The sequence below is a fragment of the Poecilia reticulata genome, chromosome 21 (genome assembly GCF_904066995.2).
Source record: "Poecilia reticulata chromosome 21, P_reticulata-male-v2, whole genome shotgun sequence".
Taxonomy (NCBI): domain Eukaryota; kingdom Metazoa; phylum Chordata; class Actinopteri; order Cyprinodontiformes; family Poeciliidae; genus Poecilia; species Poecilia reticulata.
This window is the reverse complement of record NC_088850.1, coordinates 17,198,892-17,215,389: the sequence shown is the minus strand read 5'-3', so window position 1 is coordinate 17,215,389 and position 16,498 is coordinate 17,198,892. Positions and strand designations below refer to the sequence as shown.

At 38.6% G+C, this 16,498-nt stretch overlaps 1 protein-coding gene across 1 annotated transcript in view; it reads left to right on the top strand.

Annotated features, from left to right (window-relative positions):
* The window catches only part of plcb1l (phospholipase C beta 1-like), a 128,541-nt gene that overhangs the window by 72,203 nt on the left and 39,840 nt on the right, over window positions 1–16,498 (top strand). Inside the window, exons 8-13 of the mRNA XM_008398321.3 lie at window positions 1,472–1,572; window positions 2,360–2,526; window positions 7,657–7,803; window positions 8,828–8,985; window positions 12,387–12,469; window positions 12,817–12,901. Of these exons, the coding sequence (XP_008396543.1) occupies window positions 1,472–1,572; window positions 2,360–2,526; window positions 7,657–7,803; window positions 8,828–8,985; window positions 12,387–12,469; window positions 12,817–12,901 (741 nt within the window). The remainder of the gene's footprint in view (window positions 1–1,471; window positions 1,573–2,359; window positions 2,527–7,656; window positions 7,804–8,827; window positions 8,986–12,386; window positions 12,470–12,816; window positions 12,902–16,498) is intronic.

The window sequence follows — 16,498 nt, the reverse complement described above, 5'->3', positions numbered from 1 at the left end:
ACTCATTAATTTGCTGAGGTATTTAATGATCGGCACACGCAGGATTTATTCTGTTTGAAAGTTTTTCTTCATTACTCGATGGACTTCAAGCAAAAACAAAAACAAAACAGACATTACGTCCATGTACGTCCATGTTCAGACATTTTAATACAGAATTGGAACAAGACTTTTGTTTACATCACAAAACAAACAGAGTATTAAAGAAACTTTTTTTTCATTGACATTGCTTGACTGAGAAGAATTGACCGAAAGGTTCCTACAGCTTGAAATTCCAAGAAAGACAATTTAAGATTTGTTTGTTCTCTTACCAACCCTGGCCTAAAAATCCAACATGGCTGAATTGTATATATAAATTTCAGTATACTTTTCTAACACATTTGTACATAAATGTATTAAAACCCACTGGTTTCCCAACTTGGAACAGGAGTTGCTCCAGTTCCACGACCTGGAATTCTTGAATTTTCTCCACCTCACCTCTCTTTGAGGAGTTTCAGTTTGAAGCAGATATTAGTGTCTTTTAATAACTCATCTATTTCCCTGTTGCCTGTTACTATTAGTACTTCAATGGACCCCTGACTATTCACTGTTTAGTATTCAGGGATTTACCCATTTTTTTCCGGTGAAGCGCAAATTCAAATTATGTTTACAAAGCAGCCAATCCAGGAGCGTCATTCATTTTCCTTGCTGCTGATTGGCTGTGTAAATAATTCACCGAATGTTCAAACATGCTCGCCATTACTACCACTAGACGCTATCTAATGCCAATTGGTTTTTCGACAGTGATAACGGGCAAAACTAAAACCTCTACTACTATCACCAATGTAAACATGTGAACTGGCTGGACTCTACTGGCACTTTTACTGAGTTTGTGTGCTTTAGTCAGATAAGAAAACAGATTAAAACAGAGGCCACAAACACTTCAGGTGGATCAGGAGTAGAAAGAAAATGTGAAAAGCAACTCATGGCTGTTCTTAGTAATCTGTGATGCATGTTTCGTTTCCTAAGGCTCAGAAAACCTGTTTTCTGGTTTTTACGGCATCGTGAATTCTTATAAAATCCAGAGTATTTTAAATAAACATCTGCTGGCCTTTCTATGAAAACTAACCTTCAACGACATTCTTCCCTGGCGATCTCAACCCCAGACTTATGCTATTAGGAAAAACCTGTGTGCTTTGCTTAATTGTTAAAAAGAAAAATCAAAAATACAACTTTTACATCTTGTTTACAAAACAAACAACAATAAACATTACATGTGTAGCTTACCCTCTAAGGACAATTTGGAATGCATCTTTATTTTCTATCGTTTCCAAAACAGCACATTTAAAAGCAAAGCAGTATTTATTTTAAAGTTAGTGGGTCTGAATTTAATGCTAATTGTTTTGCAGGTTTTTTAAAGTAGCCCACCTCCTGCCTGATACATAAAATGTGCATGTCATTCATGTGACCCTGCTGCTGCTGCTGTCGTCTGCAGAATGACTCCGTCCCCCAGGAGGATTTCACTCCAGAGGTTTACAGCATGTTCCTGAGTAACATCTGCACTCGACCAGAGCTGGACAACATCTTCTCTGAAGTGTAAGAACTTTATTGTTTCTAATTCACAGTTGAGGAAAAAAACTTTATCAATCAGTACCGAATGTTTAATTTGTTATCCATGTTTTTGAGATCTTGTTTTTTCTCAGTTACTCTATAAATCCTGTTATATTAAGGATATGTTGCTATTTCTTTACACCCCCCAAAAAAGTTAGCTTAAATAATACATTTTCTGCCAATTATTTATCAGACTTTAAATGGCTTATATCTGCATAAATGATCTTCTAATATTGTATTCCTGCCTTCCTACTCACTTCATTTTAGTAAATGAATATCTCAGAAATTTCTTTTTACCAATATTCATACATTAATAATACATGTGTTTCATTATTTTACTAAATGAAATGCGTACAACCAGTCCAAAGCCGCAGTGTCCGCAGCTTGGAGTGTCCAAGCTGCGGACACTCCAAGCCCGCAGCTTGGAGTGTCCCAAGCTGCGGGCTGTGAATTGACCTCGAGTTAGTCAGAGCATTAGATGAGCCAGTAAACAGTGTCACTTAATCTAGGTTTTTATTACCCTTAAGAGTGAGGGGACAGGAGACAGAAGAAGACAGAAGGAGACGGGGAACACAATGTACTTTCACACTCTTAGATATGAATAACAATTTAATCAAGATAAATGCTATAACTTTGCTATAACTGCTCCTGCCCTTCATGATGTTCCCTTTTGTCCTTTGCTCACATCTCTATTTTTTTTTTATTCTTTTTTTGTTGCATTTTGCCCAAGCACAACTTTTTGTAAAATCTTTTGATGATTTCATGTCCACAGTGGAGCAAAGAGTCGGCCATACCTCACAGTGGAGCAGATGACAGAGTTCATTAACAGCAAGCAGCGAGACCCTCGTCTGAACGAGATCCTCTACCCTCCGCTCAAACCAGAGCAAGTTCAGCTGCTGGTGGACAAATATGAACCCAACATGTCGCTTGCACAGAAAGGTCACACATTTCCTACTTTTAAAAGTCAGTTATTTAGATAATTACTAAATTGCTTTAAAAAGTGCATTTGCTGATTTAAATCTCTTCTTATCTTTTCATGTTGTCCACTGTGTTCAACACCAAAATGTTCTCTATACATACAGTACCTCATAATCACAGGGATACACCCAAGGAAATCCTTATCACCAGAATATTTCACCAGCTCATTAGGTGCCCAAAGTAATCACGGTGAAGGAAATTTCCTGGTGTTGCATACACGAGTGTGAAACAAATCTTTAATAAACCTCGAATCCATCTCTTTGTTTACATGGCTTAAAGCCTGGGGTGGGAGGGTGGGGGGGGTCTACACACCCATCACTCAGCTCAGTGCTTTGCCTTCTTCGTGAGTGCAAAATATATTTTTAACGTCTTTCTGAAAAGATATACATAACTCGTTAGGGTTATACTAACAGGAATTCAACACACGTTGCCATGTCCTCCATTTCTTGAAGTTGTTTTGCCTCCACTGTTTGCCTTATCGATGCACTGGATTCATATTTTTCAAAAAACAAATTTCCTTCTATGGCTATTTTAGTCATGAAGGTAGAACTCCAGGCCATGATATGTATGAGACAATAAATGTGATGCATTTCTTTAACCGATTCATTCAGAGATAAACAAACAAACAAACACTGATTGAAGCTTAATCTTAATCAAAATATATAACAATTAGATACCATCTCCACAAATGTAGGGTACTTGCTTGTGATTATTCGAGAATAAAATAAAATGGGTACACCTGTGTATGGTTAAATCTCACCCTGGTCCCACAAAAAAGCGTGACAGACTCCTGCACCGAACATTTTCAGTGTGAGCATGTGGACCTTCACATCGTTTAACTGTGGGAAGACGGCGTCAATGCACACATGCAATTTCAAATACTTCAGTAAATATCCCCCACAGAATTGAAAACTCTTCTAAAGCTGCTGTATATCACCTGTTTTATTGCACAAATTTTACTAAACAACAGTTTACTATTACGCAGATTTTATGTTCAGGACATTGTCTTCTCAATTTCAGCACATTTATTTTTCCCATTTTTACACACATCAGTACTAGCTGACAATTAAACGTGTTAACTTTACACTCTAGGAGTCACTGGGAATTTTAGAAAATTCTCATTATTGAATGAACAACAAAAAAAGAAATGACTTAACCCTCATTGTTTGGACTTTTTTTATGGTTCCGATGTCAAAACGCTGCTTTCAAATGTCGTTATGTCTTACTACATTTTAGGTGCTGATAAGACAACTTTAGTACTGGAGGCAGGAAACTAGTGGGATGCTTGACGAAACTCTACTAAGCACACATACATCATGAATAAATACATTCAGAAAAAAAATGTCTTATTTCAAAATTACTGAAAAAGACGAGCTTAAGGGGTAAAATGAAAACATCAGGAACTGCAGAATGATTCATGTAGGACCGGATGTGTCTCGAGGAGCCAACATTCATGGACATGCTGTGCTTTCATGTCCTCTGAGGTGTCAGTGGACCAGTCGCTGCCAGAACTGGAGAACATCCCACCCCAGATATCAGGCAACAAGCTCGGATGCATGCCAATTCAAATTTTATCTCTGCTGGAAAGTATGCTGCATAACTGTGCCAAAACGAGGGACTTATTTTACACCATGTTCTGTTTATTGTCGAGCAAATCATTCCTACATTTTATTTATTTATTTATTTATTTATTTATTTATTTATTTATTTATTTATTTATTTATTTTTACATTCACAGAATAATACTGCATATAATTTATTTGTGATGGAGGTTTTTACAGTCGATTTTCCTATTAAGACTCTCAAAACATCATGTTGAATTGGTCATCTTACTCCGTACTGCCTCTTCATTTTATCCTTAATTCATTTCTCAAAGTAGTAATTCTACCGTGTCCTCTCCTATTTACACGGCTTTATTCATTTTTGATCATATTTAAAGAACAAATTATTTAATTTTTTTCCATTGAAAAATGGTGTTTCTGTTTCAGGATGTAAAAAATGCTAATCTGTCCAGAAGAGGCTGTTTAGCTACAAATCTCTCCACCGTCCCAACATTATGTTAATCTGATGTGCATGTTCTCTTTCGGATTTCGCTGAATATAAATTGGCCCTAATTGTCTGAGGCAGAGAATTGGGTGTGATTTTAATAATCTCTCCAGAGTAAAGTACCTACTTTACATTTATTCCAACATAATTGAGCATGGCTGAAACTACAGGAAATCCTTTTTTTTTTTTTTTTTTTAAACTATACTTGAATTTGTAGCTTCATTGCCCAGCTAGTGACTCTGATCGCGGCGATCCGCTCTTGTGTGCTCATCCTGTCCTGGACTCTCTGGAAGCGTGCCCTTCCCCTTCCTCGTGACAGATTTCCTCTTGTGAAGTATTTATCTAGCCGGAGGAAGTGCTGCCATCTGCTCTGCAGACGCGTCCAGAACTCCACATGTTACCTTCACATTCACTTTCATGGACTCGTCCACATGGTTTTATCGCTCTTAAGGTCATTTCCATTTTTAAAACTGTTCATTCAGTGATATATATATATATCACTGAATGAATATATATATATATATATATATATATATATATATATATATATATATATATGTGCGTGTGTCATAACTTTAACAAATTAAATTAATTTGTTAAAGTTAATTTAATCCTAATATAGCTTTAAATCCTATATTAGGATTTAAAGCTAATATAGTGCCTTGTAAAAGTGTTCACAACCTGTTGACTCTTTCAAATTTTGCATGTTTTAACTATAAATTGCAATACATTTTACATGGGTTTTATTTAAAACGGCAACATAAAGTAGTGCGTTATTAAGAAGTGGAAAGGAAATTATGCATGACTTTCTATATTTCATTTAACAAACAAAAAGTCCAGCATACATATGTGTTCAGCCCCTGGATATGCTAATATCCAGTACGGTTCAACGACTACTGGAGCAGAATTTAGCTTTAAGTGAAGGAACAGACCAGGAAATGAGTTTAAACTGTTGGACAAAAGATGTTGATAACGTATAAAACACAAAATATCGAATTACTTAAGCAATACAGAAAAAAACAAAACAATCATACCCAAGTGATCTGGTTTACAGAAGATGAAGTCATTCTAGTCTCCATCCATATTTACCTCCATCCATCTTCCCATCAACTCTGACCAGTTTCACTGTCACTGCTGACAAAAAGCACAACTTAATATGTTGGTACACATTAACATTTCCTATTTAGGTAAAAAGTTCAGTTTTGATCTCATTTTGACCAAAAACTGCTCTTCCCCACCTGAGATGTGGAAATTTGCAGCTGCTTCCCATTTTCAGGGAACGGACCGAACAGTTCTCATATTCGAAGCTTGTATATTGTTTTATAACTTAACCCCGTTTAAACATTTTTCCAGATTTATCACTGTGCTGTCTGGTGTTTTCCCTAGTCAAAGGACGCACCCTCCACTTTTCACCGCTTTATTTGTACTGCCATTATCCTGGGATGACTTATGTTTGCAAGAGATTGTATAAAGATGTGTACGCTCATTGCAGATGATCTAAAACTAATGAATATGCATTTGAATTTTGCATCCTTCATTCAGCTTTTCAGTTCTCTCATTATTTTGTACTTCTTCAGTTTATGCTGACTTTAATGCTACGATCAGAATGCTGAATATAATATGAAGAGACTCTTAAAGTATTATCCATTCACAGAGCATCACTGGCCCGTTGTCACATTTTCAGATGTTGAAAGATGAGTGTTTCAAGTCATTATTTCAGTCTAATAGCAGTATCCCTGTCCACCCGGGTGTAGTTTCACCTTTAAGTCTCACCTTTGCTGTAACCCCAGTAGAGTCTCACTCTACTACAGACGTGATCCCAGCTAAGTTAACATATTTTTCCACCCTGTGGTCCACAAATGTCCTGAGAGCTGAGGAAACCCTTTGACTGGGACTGTCGGTGTGACGCAGGTCAGACCTTAGTCATGCACAGAGACATCCCGGCAGTCGACAGAGGAGTGATACACCCAGTGCAACCGAACTCAGATGTCACGCACAGCAGCCAGCGTTAATTAGCTCAGCAACTCTGCAGAGGGTGGTACCGCATTAATTAGCATAAAGTGGCCGGAGGGACCTGCTGCACCCATCCAACTCGCACTTTACTTAGCATATTTGGAATAACGTTATGGGAGAGCGAGTGTGTAGGTGGAGTAGGCATGTTCGCCACAGCGGTCGCTTTGAATTCGGCATTGAATCAGTACAGGTTCTGTGTGTGGAGTTTGTGGTCATGTAGCTGCAGATCACAGTCTTTCCAGTGGATGACAACAGCTGGTTTTCACTTAATCTCAGATTCGCTTTTATGTGCTTCCTTCAGCTCAATGAAGAATCGTGTCGTCGACAGTGACTCAAAGCAAAGAAAGAACAGAGTCAGGGGGGAGCTTCTCTGTGACAGATCTTTGTGTTACCTACAACCTGTAACAATGTTTGTTTAAGTCAGTGGAGCCTGAAATACAGAAAGATACCTTTGTGCTCTGATCTACGGCTAGAAAAAGAGGCCATTTCACACATTTGAGCGGGCGATCGTTCTCCTAATTCAGAATAACACCCGCTCAAAGTCCAAAGAAGTTGACGTAAAATGCATGAGTTGGGCGTTTTGAGTAACTTGTCTAAGAATAGATGCATTGCCTTGCAAAATCACTCATACTACTTGATTTTCTTCTTTTTTAAATGCTTTTATTGCAATATATTTTATGACAATTGAGAATTAAAAAGCTAATTAAATTTGGTTGTCAGAGTGATGAGATTTACAATCTCCCTTTGCGTGTCAGTGCGTCGTACAACCATTTTCATGTCTCACTATAGATTTAGTCCACTTGACCTGAATTAGGTCATGTGACGTTTGTGGTGGTTATGGGACAAATTTATAAAAATTCAAAGAGTGTAAATTCTTTTCCAAATTCATCAAATATATTATAATCTAAATCACTTTCTAAAATTTTACGTATACAGTTTATACTCCGGGATCTCTGACGTTATTTAGACGAAAGAGAGAAAATGATTGAAATATATCACCCTGACTACTTCCAATGTATTGTTCTCATGCAGGTCAGATCTCGATGGAAGGCTTTGCCCGGTATCTGAACGGGGAAGAGAACAGCATCATTCCCCCAGAGAAGCTGGACCAGAGTGAAGACATGACCTTTCCACTCTCTCACTATTTCATCAACTCCTCACACAACACATACCTCACAGGTACGTGCACGGAGACGCGAGTCAGAGAGCAAGACGCTCAGTCGGCCTAATTGCAACAGGTGCATCCTTTATTCTTCTCCACAAATGAGCGGATCAGTCATGCATTGAGAAGCAAAATTAAAGTGCCGCGAGCAAGAACATTCAACTTTATACCTCGCAGGTCAGTCAATCAAATCTGGTGGTGCAGCTAAAGCCTTCCTTTCCCGTGTTACCACTCAAGAGGTTATCCAATCAAGTCATAGCCCGAGACTCCTTTCATTGTCATTCATGAGTTAAATATTTCTGCCGACTGGTAGTCACAGTAGCTGCTTCTTGGCAGCGTGCCACGGGAGGCGTTTGCGATACAGGGGGGGGGCATTTTCTCCTCAATGGATATTAGAATTCATCTATTCAAATCTATTCTGAGAGGAAACCGAAGTGCATTGAATCTTTCAAGTGAATCAGACCTCTCGAGCAGTGGAAAAAAAAAAAAATGGAATTGCTGTAATGCCCCAACCCCATAGGCTACGAAATAGAGAAATGAGAAAAACAAACAAGGGCTGTTTGGCTTTCTTCTAACGAACACAGCTTCCTTTACTTCTTTTCAAACAAGTTTTGCTGTTTTTAAGTGGGGAGCATGGAGGTGCACCTTTAAAGGGCAGGTTTGTGTCATTGCTGCAGAGGCATCTTAATCATGTGTTTGATAGTGACTAATGCAATAACGTTTTGGTAAAACCTCCCTTGCTGGTTTTAAAAGGATATTAACCAAAAAGAAAAAATAAAACAATTGAGGAAAAAGAGCTTCTGGAAAAGATCAGCATAACGAAGTGAGAGCCTCTCGCTTTCACATAGCTGCTTTTAATGTTGCAAGAAAGCAAAGCGCTAATGCAAAGTGATAATTGCTTCACTAATGGCGACATGTTAAATAGATTTGCCTGCATTAGACACTTCTACTGTTTTTGTTTTTTTCTGTTTTTTTACCTCTTGCCAGGAACTGAAAGGATTAATGAGCCGGTGTGTGTGTGTGTTTGTGTGTGTTGTGCAGCGGGCCAGCTCGCAGGAAACTCTTCGGTTGAGATGTACAAACAGGTCCTCCTGTCTGGGTGCCGCTGTATTGAACTGGATTGCTGGAAAGGACGCACCACAGAGGAAGAGCCTGTCATCACTCATGGGTTTACAATGACAACTGAAATCTCTTTTAAGGTACGGACGAAAAAAGAAAAAGAAAAAGCTGAAACCTTTAATGCAGGGGTAGGAGCAGAAGATGATTTTGAAATGTGTTCCTGTCAGTGCAGTTTGGGTTACCTAAATGCTTTTTTACTAGAAGATGCTCTGTGTTTAAGTTGACAATACCTGGAATCAGAGTCACCACCTGGATTTAACTAAGAAAATAGGAACAAGCATCGTTACCAATTTATTTCACCCCAACCAATCTAATGATTGCTGAAAGGCAAATTCGGTGATCGTCCAATGAAACATTAGATTGTGACCTTTTTTTGGTGGCAAGCACAACAAGGCTGGCATCCGCCACTGTATATCATTATGAATTTTTGCACCCTTATCCTGTCTCATACCTTTATCCAGTGAGATTGTTTCTGTGCTTAAACAATAGCTTTATCTAATGAGAACTGGTCAAAATCCTATATTAACTTTCTTGTTCGTCAAATTGACTGTAACTGATGGCTGGTGTTATGAAGCCCCAAAAATAGCTATATGGTTAAATCAGTATAACTTAGTTATTGTAGTATTTTCTATCCAACAAATTAGTTTTCTGTCAATCTATACAGGAAAAATATTCTTATGATATTTGAAAAAAAATATAAAAGAAGAGTTAAACTTTTTTTATCATGGCCTCATTTTAACACGGAGAAACCTTTTAGAGCTCCTCCATCCTCAGCTTGTACTTCAGGACACTACTGTGCTGCATTATCAATTACTGCAATGCCATTGAGATCAATTATTGAGATTTGAAAATGTAAGTTGTGTCCAATTTTATATTTGCCAAAGGACTGCAAATGTGTTGAGTTGCATTGGTCTGATCCGAATTGCTTTGTGAAACATATTCATAAAGTGAATTTTTTTATTTTATTTTGTGGTCTCTGCTGTGAAAAACGTTTGCTTTTCGTGTTTTGTGCTGAAAAGCATTAAATGAGCTTTGCTAGAAAAGGGCAACAGCAACACAGGCAGGCCATTTTATCATTCCTTATTAATGCTATCTTCACAGAAGTTCAAGCAAACTTTGCCTTCTGCACTAATGGGCCTCCTAAGAAGTTGTATGATTCATGTTCTTTTGAGACTTAAGCCCCCTTGCTGTGCTTTTCACTACAGACTCATGTATGTTTCTAAACACGGCTTGAGGCCCTAAAAATTACTTATTTCATGCACAGTCTTTTAATGATTAATTATTATAAACTGAAGAACAAAGAAAACACCTTTTTAAATTTGTAAAATGACTCTACTGATATACCATTGGTGAGTTTTATGTCTACCTCACAATCATATGTTACAAAGTGCACAGAGAAAGTACACACACAGAGTGATAAGAAAAACATCAAAATCAACTGAACTAAAAGAGTAAAATAGTCCAAACTTCATCCTTACTGCTGCACCTCATCAGTTTTTCCATCATTTTAGGATCAGTATGTTCAGCTCCTGTTATTTGGCGTTATTTCTTTAAACAAAAAAATCCTGCATTGTTAATTAAATTAACATGAACTTTTATAGGAACTGACTTGACTTTCTGAGAAAGCGGACTGAAAGTAAGCTGTGGAAAGAGTAAATAAATATCAATTTGCTGACTGGTCACTATGAGCTGATCAGTTCAAGGTTCTGCAGCTTTCAAATCCCTTTTTACTTATTCTGAAAAATGAAACATTTGTGTCAACGACGCTTCTGAATGACACTAAACTGTTAAATCAGAGCATTTTATGAACCTTCTTTCCTTCTAGCAGCAGGCTGCTCTTCCTCCTTGTCATCATCATCTGTAAATGCAATCTCAAGGCTTCTCTTTGACCATCTGACAGATGTATGCGGCATCAAACCGCAGTCTTAAAAACACACCACTTCCTCTGGTCTCCAAGCAACAAGTACCAAACTCGAACACAATTTGTCCGTGCATGTCTTTCTTTCCACCTCAAGCACTACTCCTGCTGCGAATGCGGCGCTGCACAGTTTGTGTGAGTAGAGGATTACTGGAAATACAAATGACAGTTGAATTTATTAATAAAAAAAACTGTTAAATCCAGTGTTCATTTATTAAAAATGTTATTGACCCACCTCCCTAAACAAATACACGGTTTTAATCGTTATGTGACATATTCAACAGTTAATTAATTGGAAGAAGGACGAAGGTGGACTTTAACTAGGCCACCTCAAAAGTCTTTTTGTATTTATTCAAGTTAACTTCATCCAATAGTAAAAATAATTTGATAATGTGAAGCTTTTAGGTGCAACAAAAAAATCGGATTAAATCTCTAACACAGTAAATACTTTCTCACAGTACTGTACATTTTAAGAATCTGTAAACATTTTTTGTGATGTCTAGTTGTATTATTTGAATATCTTTAAATATAGATTTAAGTAAATACGTTCTGTTAGACATAATACACAGTAATAAAACACATTTTATGATTTGTGGAAGTGTAAATTCTGAACACTCATTTGTAAAAACATTTTTTCTTTTCTTTTGCAACATCCATGAAGTCTTATTTTTAGTTTAGTTGTCTGAATCTGAAAATGTAAAATACTCCTAACTCCAAATATACCAACTATGTGACCAAAACACATTTAAATTGGAAAATGCAGTAAATCCATAACTTAACGTTATTTTTAAGAAATTGTATTATACCATTTGGCTGCATACAGCTGGTATTGAAAGACTGACAGCATCAACAAACACTATAAGGGTCAAGAGTAGACAAAGAAAGGCAGAGTTGGATTTAAAAATATGAAGAAAAACAAAAAGTGGGACATGCATGCTGCAAATTGCATGAGACACAGATGCACTGAATCATCCTAAAGAGAAGAGCCAGGGAGCAATTTATCAAGGTCTTAAGAGGGGGAGAGCACAATAAGGAACAATTCTTCAAAGGAGAAAAAATATAGCTTTAAACTCTTAAGAATTGATAGATGTCAAGAGAAAAAAAATAAATGGGTGAATTGATTGATACTGGAAATTCAAATCTAATTTGACTAAGAGAAGGAGCCTAATGGAATTAAAGAGGAATGCAAAAAGAGGGGAGCTGAGAAAGATGGAGGAGAGCTAAAGATAAAGAAGGCTGCTGATTTTATTGAAAGACATGGTGCAAATGGAAATGAAGGCATTAGCTTAACTGACACTGTTGTTAACAACGGTGTAATTGATCGGTGGTTCAGAAGTCTGATTCCAGACCTGGTTCCTCTGAATGTGACAGAACCTCATCAGTCATATAAAACAGACATTAATGATTGGGAAATCAATTAAAATTATTTTATTGATACTGATTCCCTTTTACTGTATTGACTGTACTGTATTTACTGTACTGTCAAGAATGCTTTAAAATAAAGTCACATGTAAACCTGGGTAAATTGACACACTGCTGTTTTTATTCCTCTTTTGTGTTCAGGAAGTGATCGAGGCGATTGCAGAGTGTGCCTTCAAGACCTCGCCGTTTCCTGTCATCCTGTCTTTCGAGAACCACGTGGACTCGTAAGTCGGCGATCTGCTTCGAGTCGGCACCTACCAGTTTTGACCTTTTTGATGAGCGCAGAGCATTTGCCAGCTGTCAGTTACGGGGATGAGGAGAATGTTTTGATTGGTTGCTCTATCTTTAATATCTCCTAAGGGATGTCAGGGAAGAAACATACATATTCAGTGTATTGACATTTAGCAGAGAAATCATGATTGTTTCTCTGTGCTTGTGTGTGTGTGTGTGTGTGCGCGTGTGTGTGCGTGTGTGCGTGCGTGCGTGCGTGCGTGCGTGTGTGTGTGTGTGTGTGCGCGTGTGTGTGTGTGTGTGCGTGTGCGTGCGTGTGCGTGTGTGGGATGAATCCCAGGCCAAAGCAGCAGGCGAAGATGGCAGAGTACTGCCGGTCAATATTTGGAGACGCATTACTGATGGAACCACTGGAGAAATATCCTGTGAGTACACAGGATGCTCGAACACACTCTACATGTGCACATTCTCACTCTGACATTCACACTTTCGGCAGCTCCTTCTCTTCTTAACACGCACCCCGATACATAAAACATGGCATGCAGTGAAGTGTTCAGAAGGTATTAACCCACGGAAGAGTGCACTCAGGAGCCAGAGGAGTGTCTGCATGTGGTTCTTAGAAGGTGGCATTTTGAGGTGAAAAGTAAGAGCTGACTGTTTTCAACTCAAAGTAACTGAAGGAAAACATGGAAATGGTAATCGAATGCATCCCTGCTAGAGTGATTTTCAACTCCTTCAAACAGTTATTCCAAGTATTACATGTATTCAAGCCAATATGAGTATTATTGTGAAAGGAACTCAAGCAACATGTGTTTACATGTAGACCGATCTATTTAAGCAGAAATATAGAAATTACTGCAAATTCTCATAGCCTCTCCAGAACGTCTGTCTCTTTCGCTCGCACACACCAGCGACTGTTTACATGCCACAGACGCCAACTTCAGATGACTCATCGCAGAATCACTCCTATTCGACTGCATCACCTCTGTGCCATCACTGAGACTGGAAATGACGGGCGTTTAAGATTAAATGAAAGTGTTTTATGCTGTAATCACAACATGGCTTTCCTTGGCAGCCCTTTATCAGCCTTCCCTCTGTTGCCATGGCTACTGGAGAAAAGCTTGCATTGTCCCTTTGTGGCCAAATGCTCAAACCTCCCTCCAGTACCCCCTCCACCCAAAAGACGTCTTTGTGTGTGATGACGCAGGCATCCCGCGCGAGGCAAATATAGACACTTGTCGTACAAACTCTCACACGCACACACTCTCCGAACTTGAAAACACACACATGCAGCACACACACTTTAGCACAGAAGTTATTCCCCTCACATTTTTCAGCGGTGAAATTGCTGTCCCTGTTGGTATAACACCGCGGAGGAGCGAAAGTTCCCACCACTCTGAGGCAGCATTATCTCACACACGCAGGGAGTTCCACCAGTCCTGCCGCCTGCCAAAGACACATCCATCTGAGAATTACAGCCCTCTGACAGGGTTTGACATTGAAGTATTATCAGGGAGAAGCCTTTTGAATAGAGTGGTGGAGGAGGGAAAGTGAAGGGGAGGGAGAAAACGAGAGGCACACCGAAGGCGGAGCCGGAGGAACAGAGAGCGAACGTACCTTTGAAGAATGAGATTTTTTTTACCACTGAGTTTGTAATAACTGGGAAAGGTGAGAGCAATGACAACCACTCCCCTCTGGCATGAGGCAGCCATGTATACAGCATATCGAATAGAGTATCAGCTCTGTGAGTCCGTAGGCGCACTGTCAGATAGGGTAATGTAGCTAGATTGGTTCCAGCTCAACCAAGGGTGAGGATAAAGAGGATTAAGATTTCGTAGAACTGAAGTTCCTCCTTCATCTCCTCTTTGCAAAGATCTTTTTCACTACATTTACAGATGCAGACTAGTTTGTTGGTTTCCTTCCACGATGAACAAAAGCAGGAGACAAAAAAAAGCACAATTATCTCTGTACTGCTGAAAACTTAAAGCTGATTTGTACCCTTTGTGGATTATTCAGTATTTAACACAAATAAAACTTCGCTTTAGATTTACATTTTCCATCCATTTTCTTCTGGGTGTTGTTAAAACCAGTTAGGGTCAGACTTCCATGGTCTTCCTCCATGGAGCCATTAGTGGTGTGGTTTTTCTATCTTCCGCACTATCCATGTAATCATTCTGGGTCGCATTTCCTCTTCGGTCCACTCTAGGAGATTGGCTGTAGCTCCATGAATCTTAAAGATTTTAATTATATTAGCCGCTATGGCCACACGAACATGAAGTTACTTGGAGAGCAGCTTCATGCTCAAACAGCTCTCAGCTTTGCCTTCTCTTATCCATGTTCAGTGTGGCGTAAACTACCCAGCAGCTTGTTAAGTCCTTTGAAACTCTGAATTAGAACATGTGACACAATGTCAAAAAATAGTATTTAGCATATTTTTAAAACAAGCAATCTCATTTTACAGTGTTTTTTAGTAGATGCATCTAACATATCAAAGGCTTTTAGATACCCATGAGAAAATTATTTACATTTGAATCACTTTTCAGAAGAAATTCTGCATCTTTTCAATGAACTCCAACAAATTCATCACTGCCTATTAGTTTTATTTATTAATTTTTTTACATTTATTAATTTTTTACACTGAAGCTATAAGCAGTCTGCTCAGTAAACAACAATGGTGCTTCATTAAGTTAGCTACAATACTCGTGAAGGTCGTGTAGTGCAGATATCTTCGTCACAATAACCGAAAAATATACCTCGTTGTTTTAGAAATGAAAGTGTTTGTCTTGAAGTTCTTTTCAATCCTGTTGATGGAAGCAGCCGACAAACCAGAATTGGCAAGCAGCGATGCACTCAGGCAGAAAGCAGACAGGACTGAGGATAATACGTGGAAGCGAGTGCAGACAGAAGACTGCAAAACAATATTCCACCCACCGAAGAGGAAGACGACGCAGCTTCAAGCTGAAATGTCAGCTCTCCATCACTGCCACTGGTCTGACTCGCCACACTGTATATCACCTGGCTTTTGATTGAATTATTTGTTTTCCTGCAAAGTCTAACAACATAAAGGTAGAATCTGACATTAGTTTTGTTATATGAGTTAAAGGGGAACTTGTTTTTCAGTATAAAGGTTATGTCAGAAAAATGAAATTAAGGTTAAACTCCGGGTGAAAAATCAATATAAGCGACTATTGTTACAAGTTTAATTTTATTTTTGTGATCCGGGTCAAAAAGTAACCTGTTAATTATATAGAGCCATTAATTACATAGAGAGAGAGAGATTTTAAATTCAAAATTCAGTTTCTCAGAAAATCTGAATACAACAGAAGGCACATTTTAAAAAGCCTTTAAATACAGAACAAATATGTCACATAGTCTTCACAATCAAGAGGAAGATGGCACCTTAAGAGTTTTTCTGCTGACAGTCTGTAACGCTCTCCACTAAGATTGCAAGCCTCAAAAGGGATTTGCTGGTTGTTCAGTTAAGGATGTATCCGAGTACGTCAATTGAATGTTGACATAGGGTTAAAAAACATGGTCCAAAAGCTTCAGAGATAATAACATCATTGGGAGAATCATAAACCAAATCCCTTTCAAGAGCTTGAAGGGGATTCATGATGCATGGACTGCTGCTGGAGTCGCTGCTGAAGGAGTTACCAAACACAGACTGTCGCATCCACTCTGTTAAATCACTTAGAGACAGCATTAGAAATGTCTTTTCCGGGCTGAAGAGAAAAACAACTGGACTCTGGATGAGTGGTCCAAAGTTCTTCTTTACAATAAATTGTTCTCTTAATTTGGAAATCAAGGTCCAAATTAAGTGGAGAAGAGCGGAGGGGCCCAGAATTCACTTTGCTTGAAGGTCCAGTGCGATGGATGAGTGGTCATCCATCGCACTGGACCTCGGTGATGATTTGTGGCGACATGTCGTCTGCTGATGTGGGTCCGCTGTGTTCGGCATTCAACCAGGAAAAGCTGATGAGCTTTATGAAAATGCTGATTTCATTTTTTGAGCAAGACCTGCC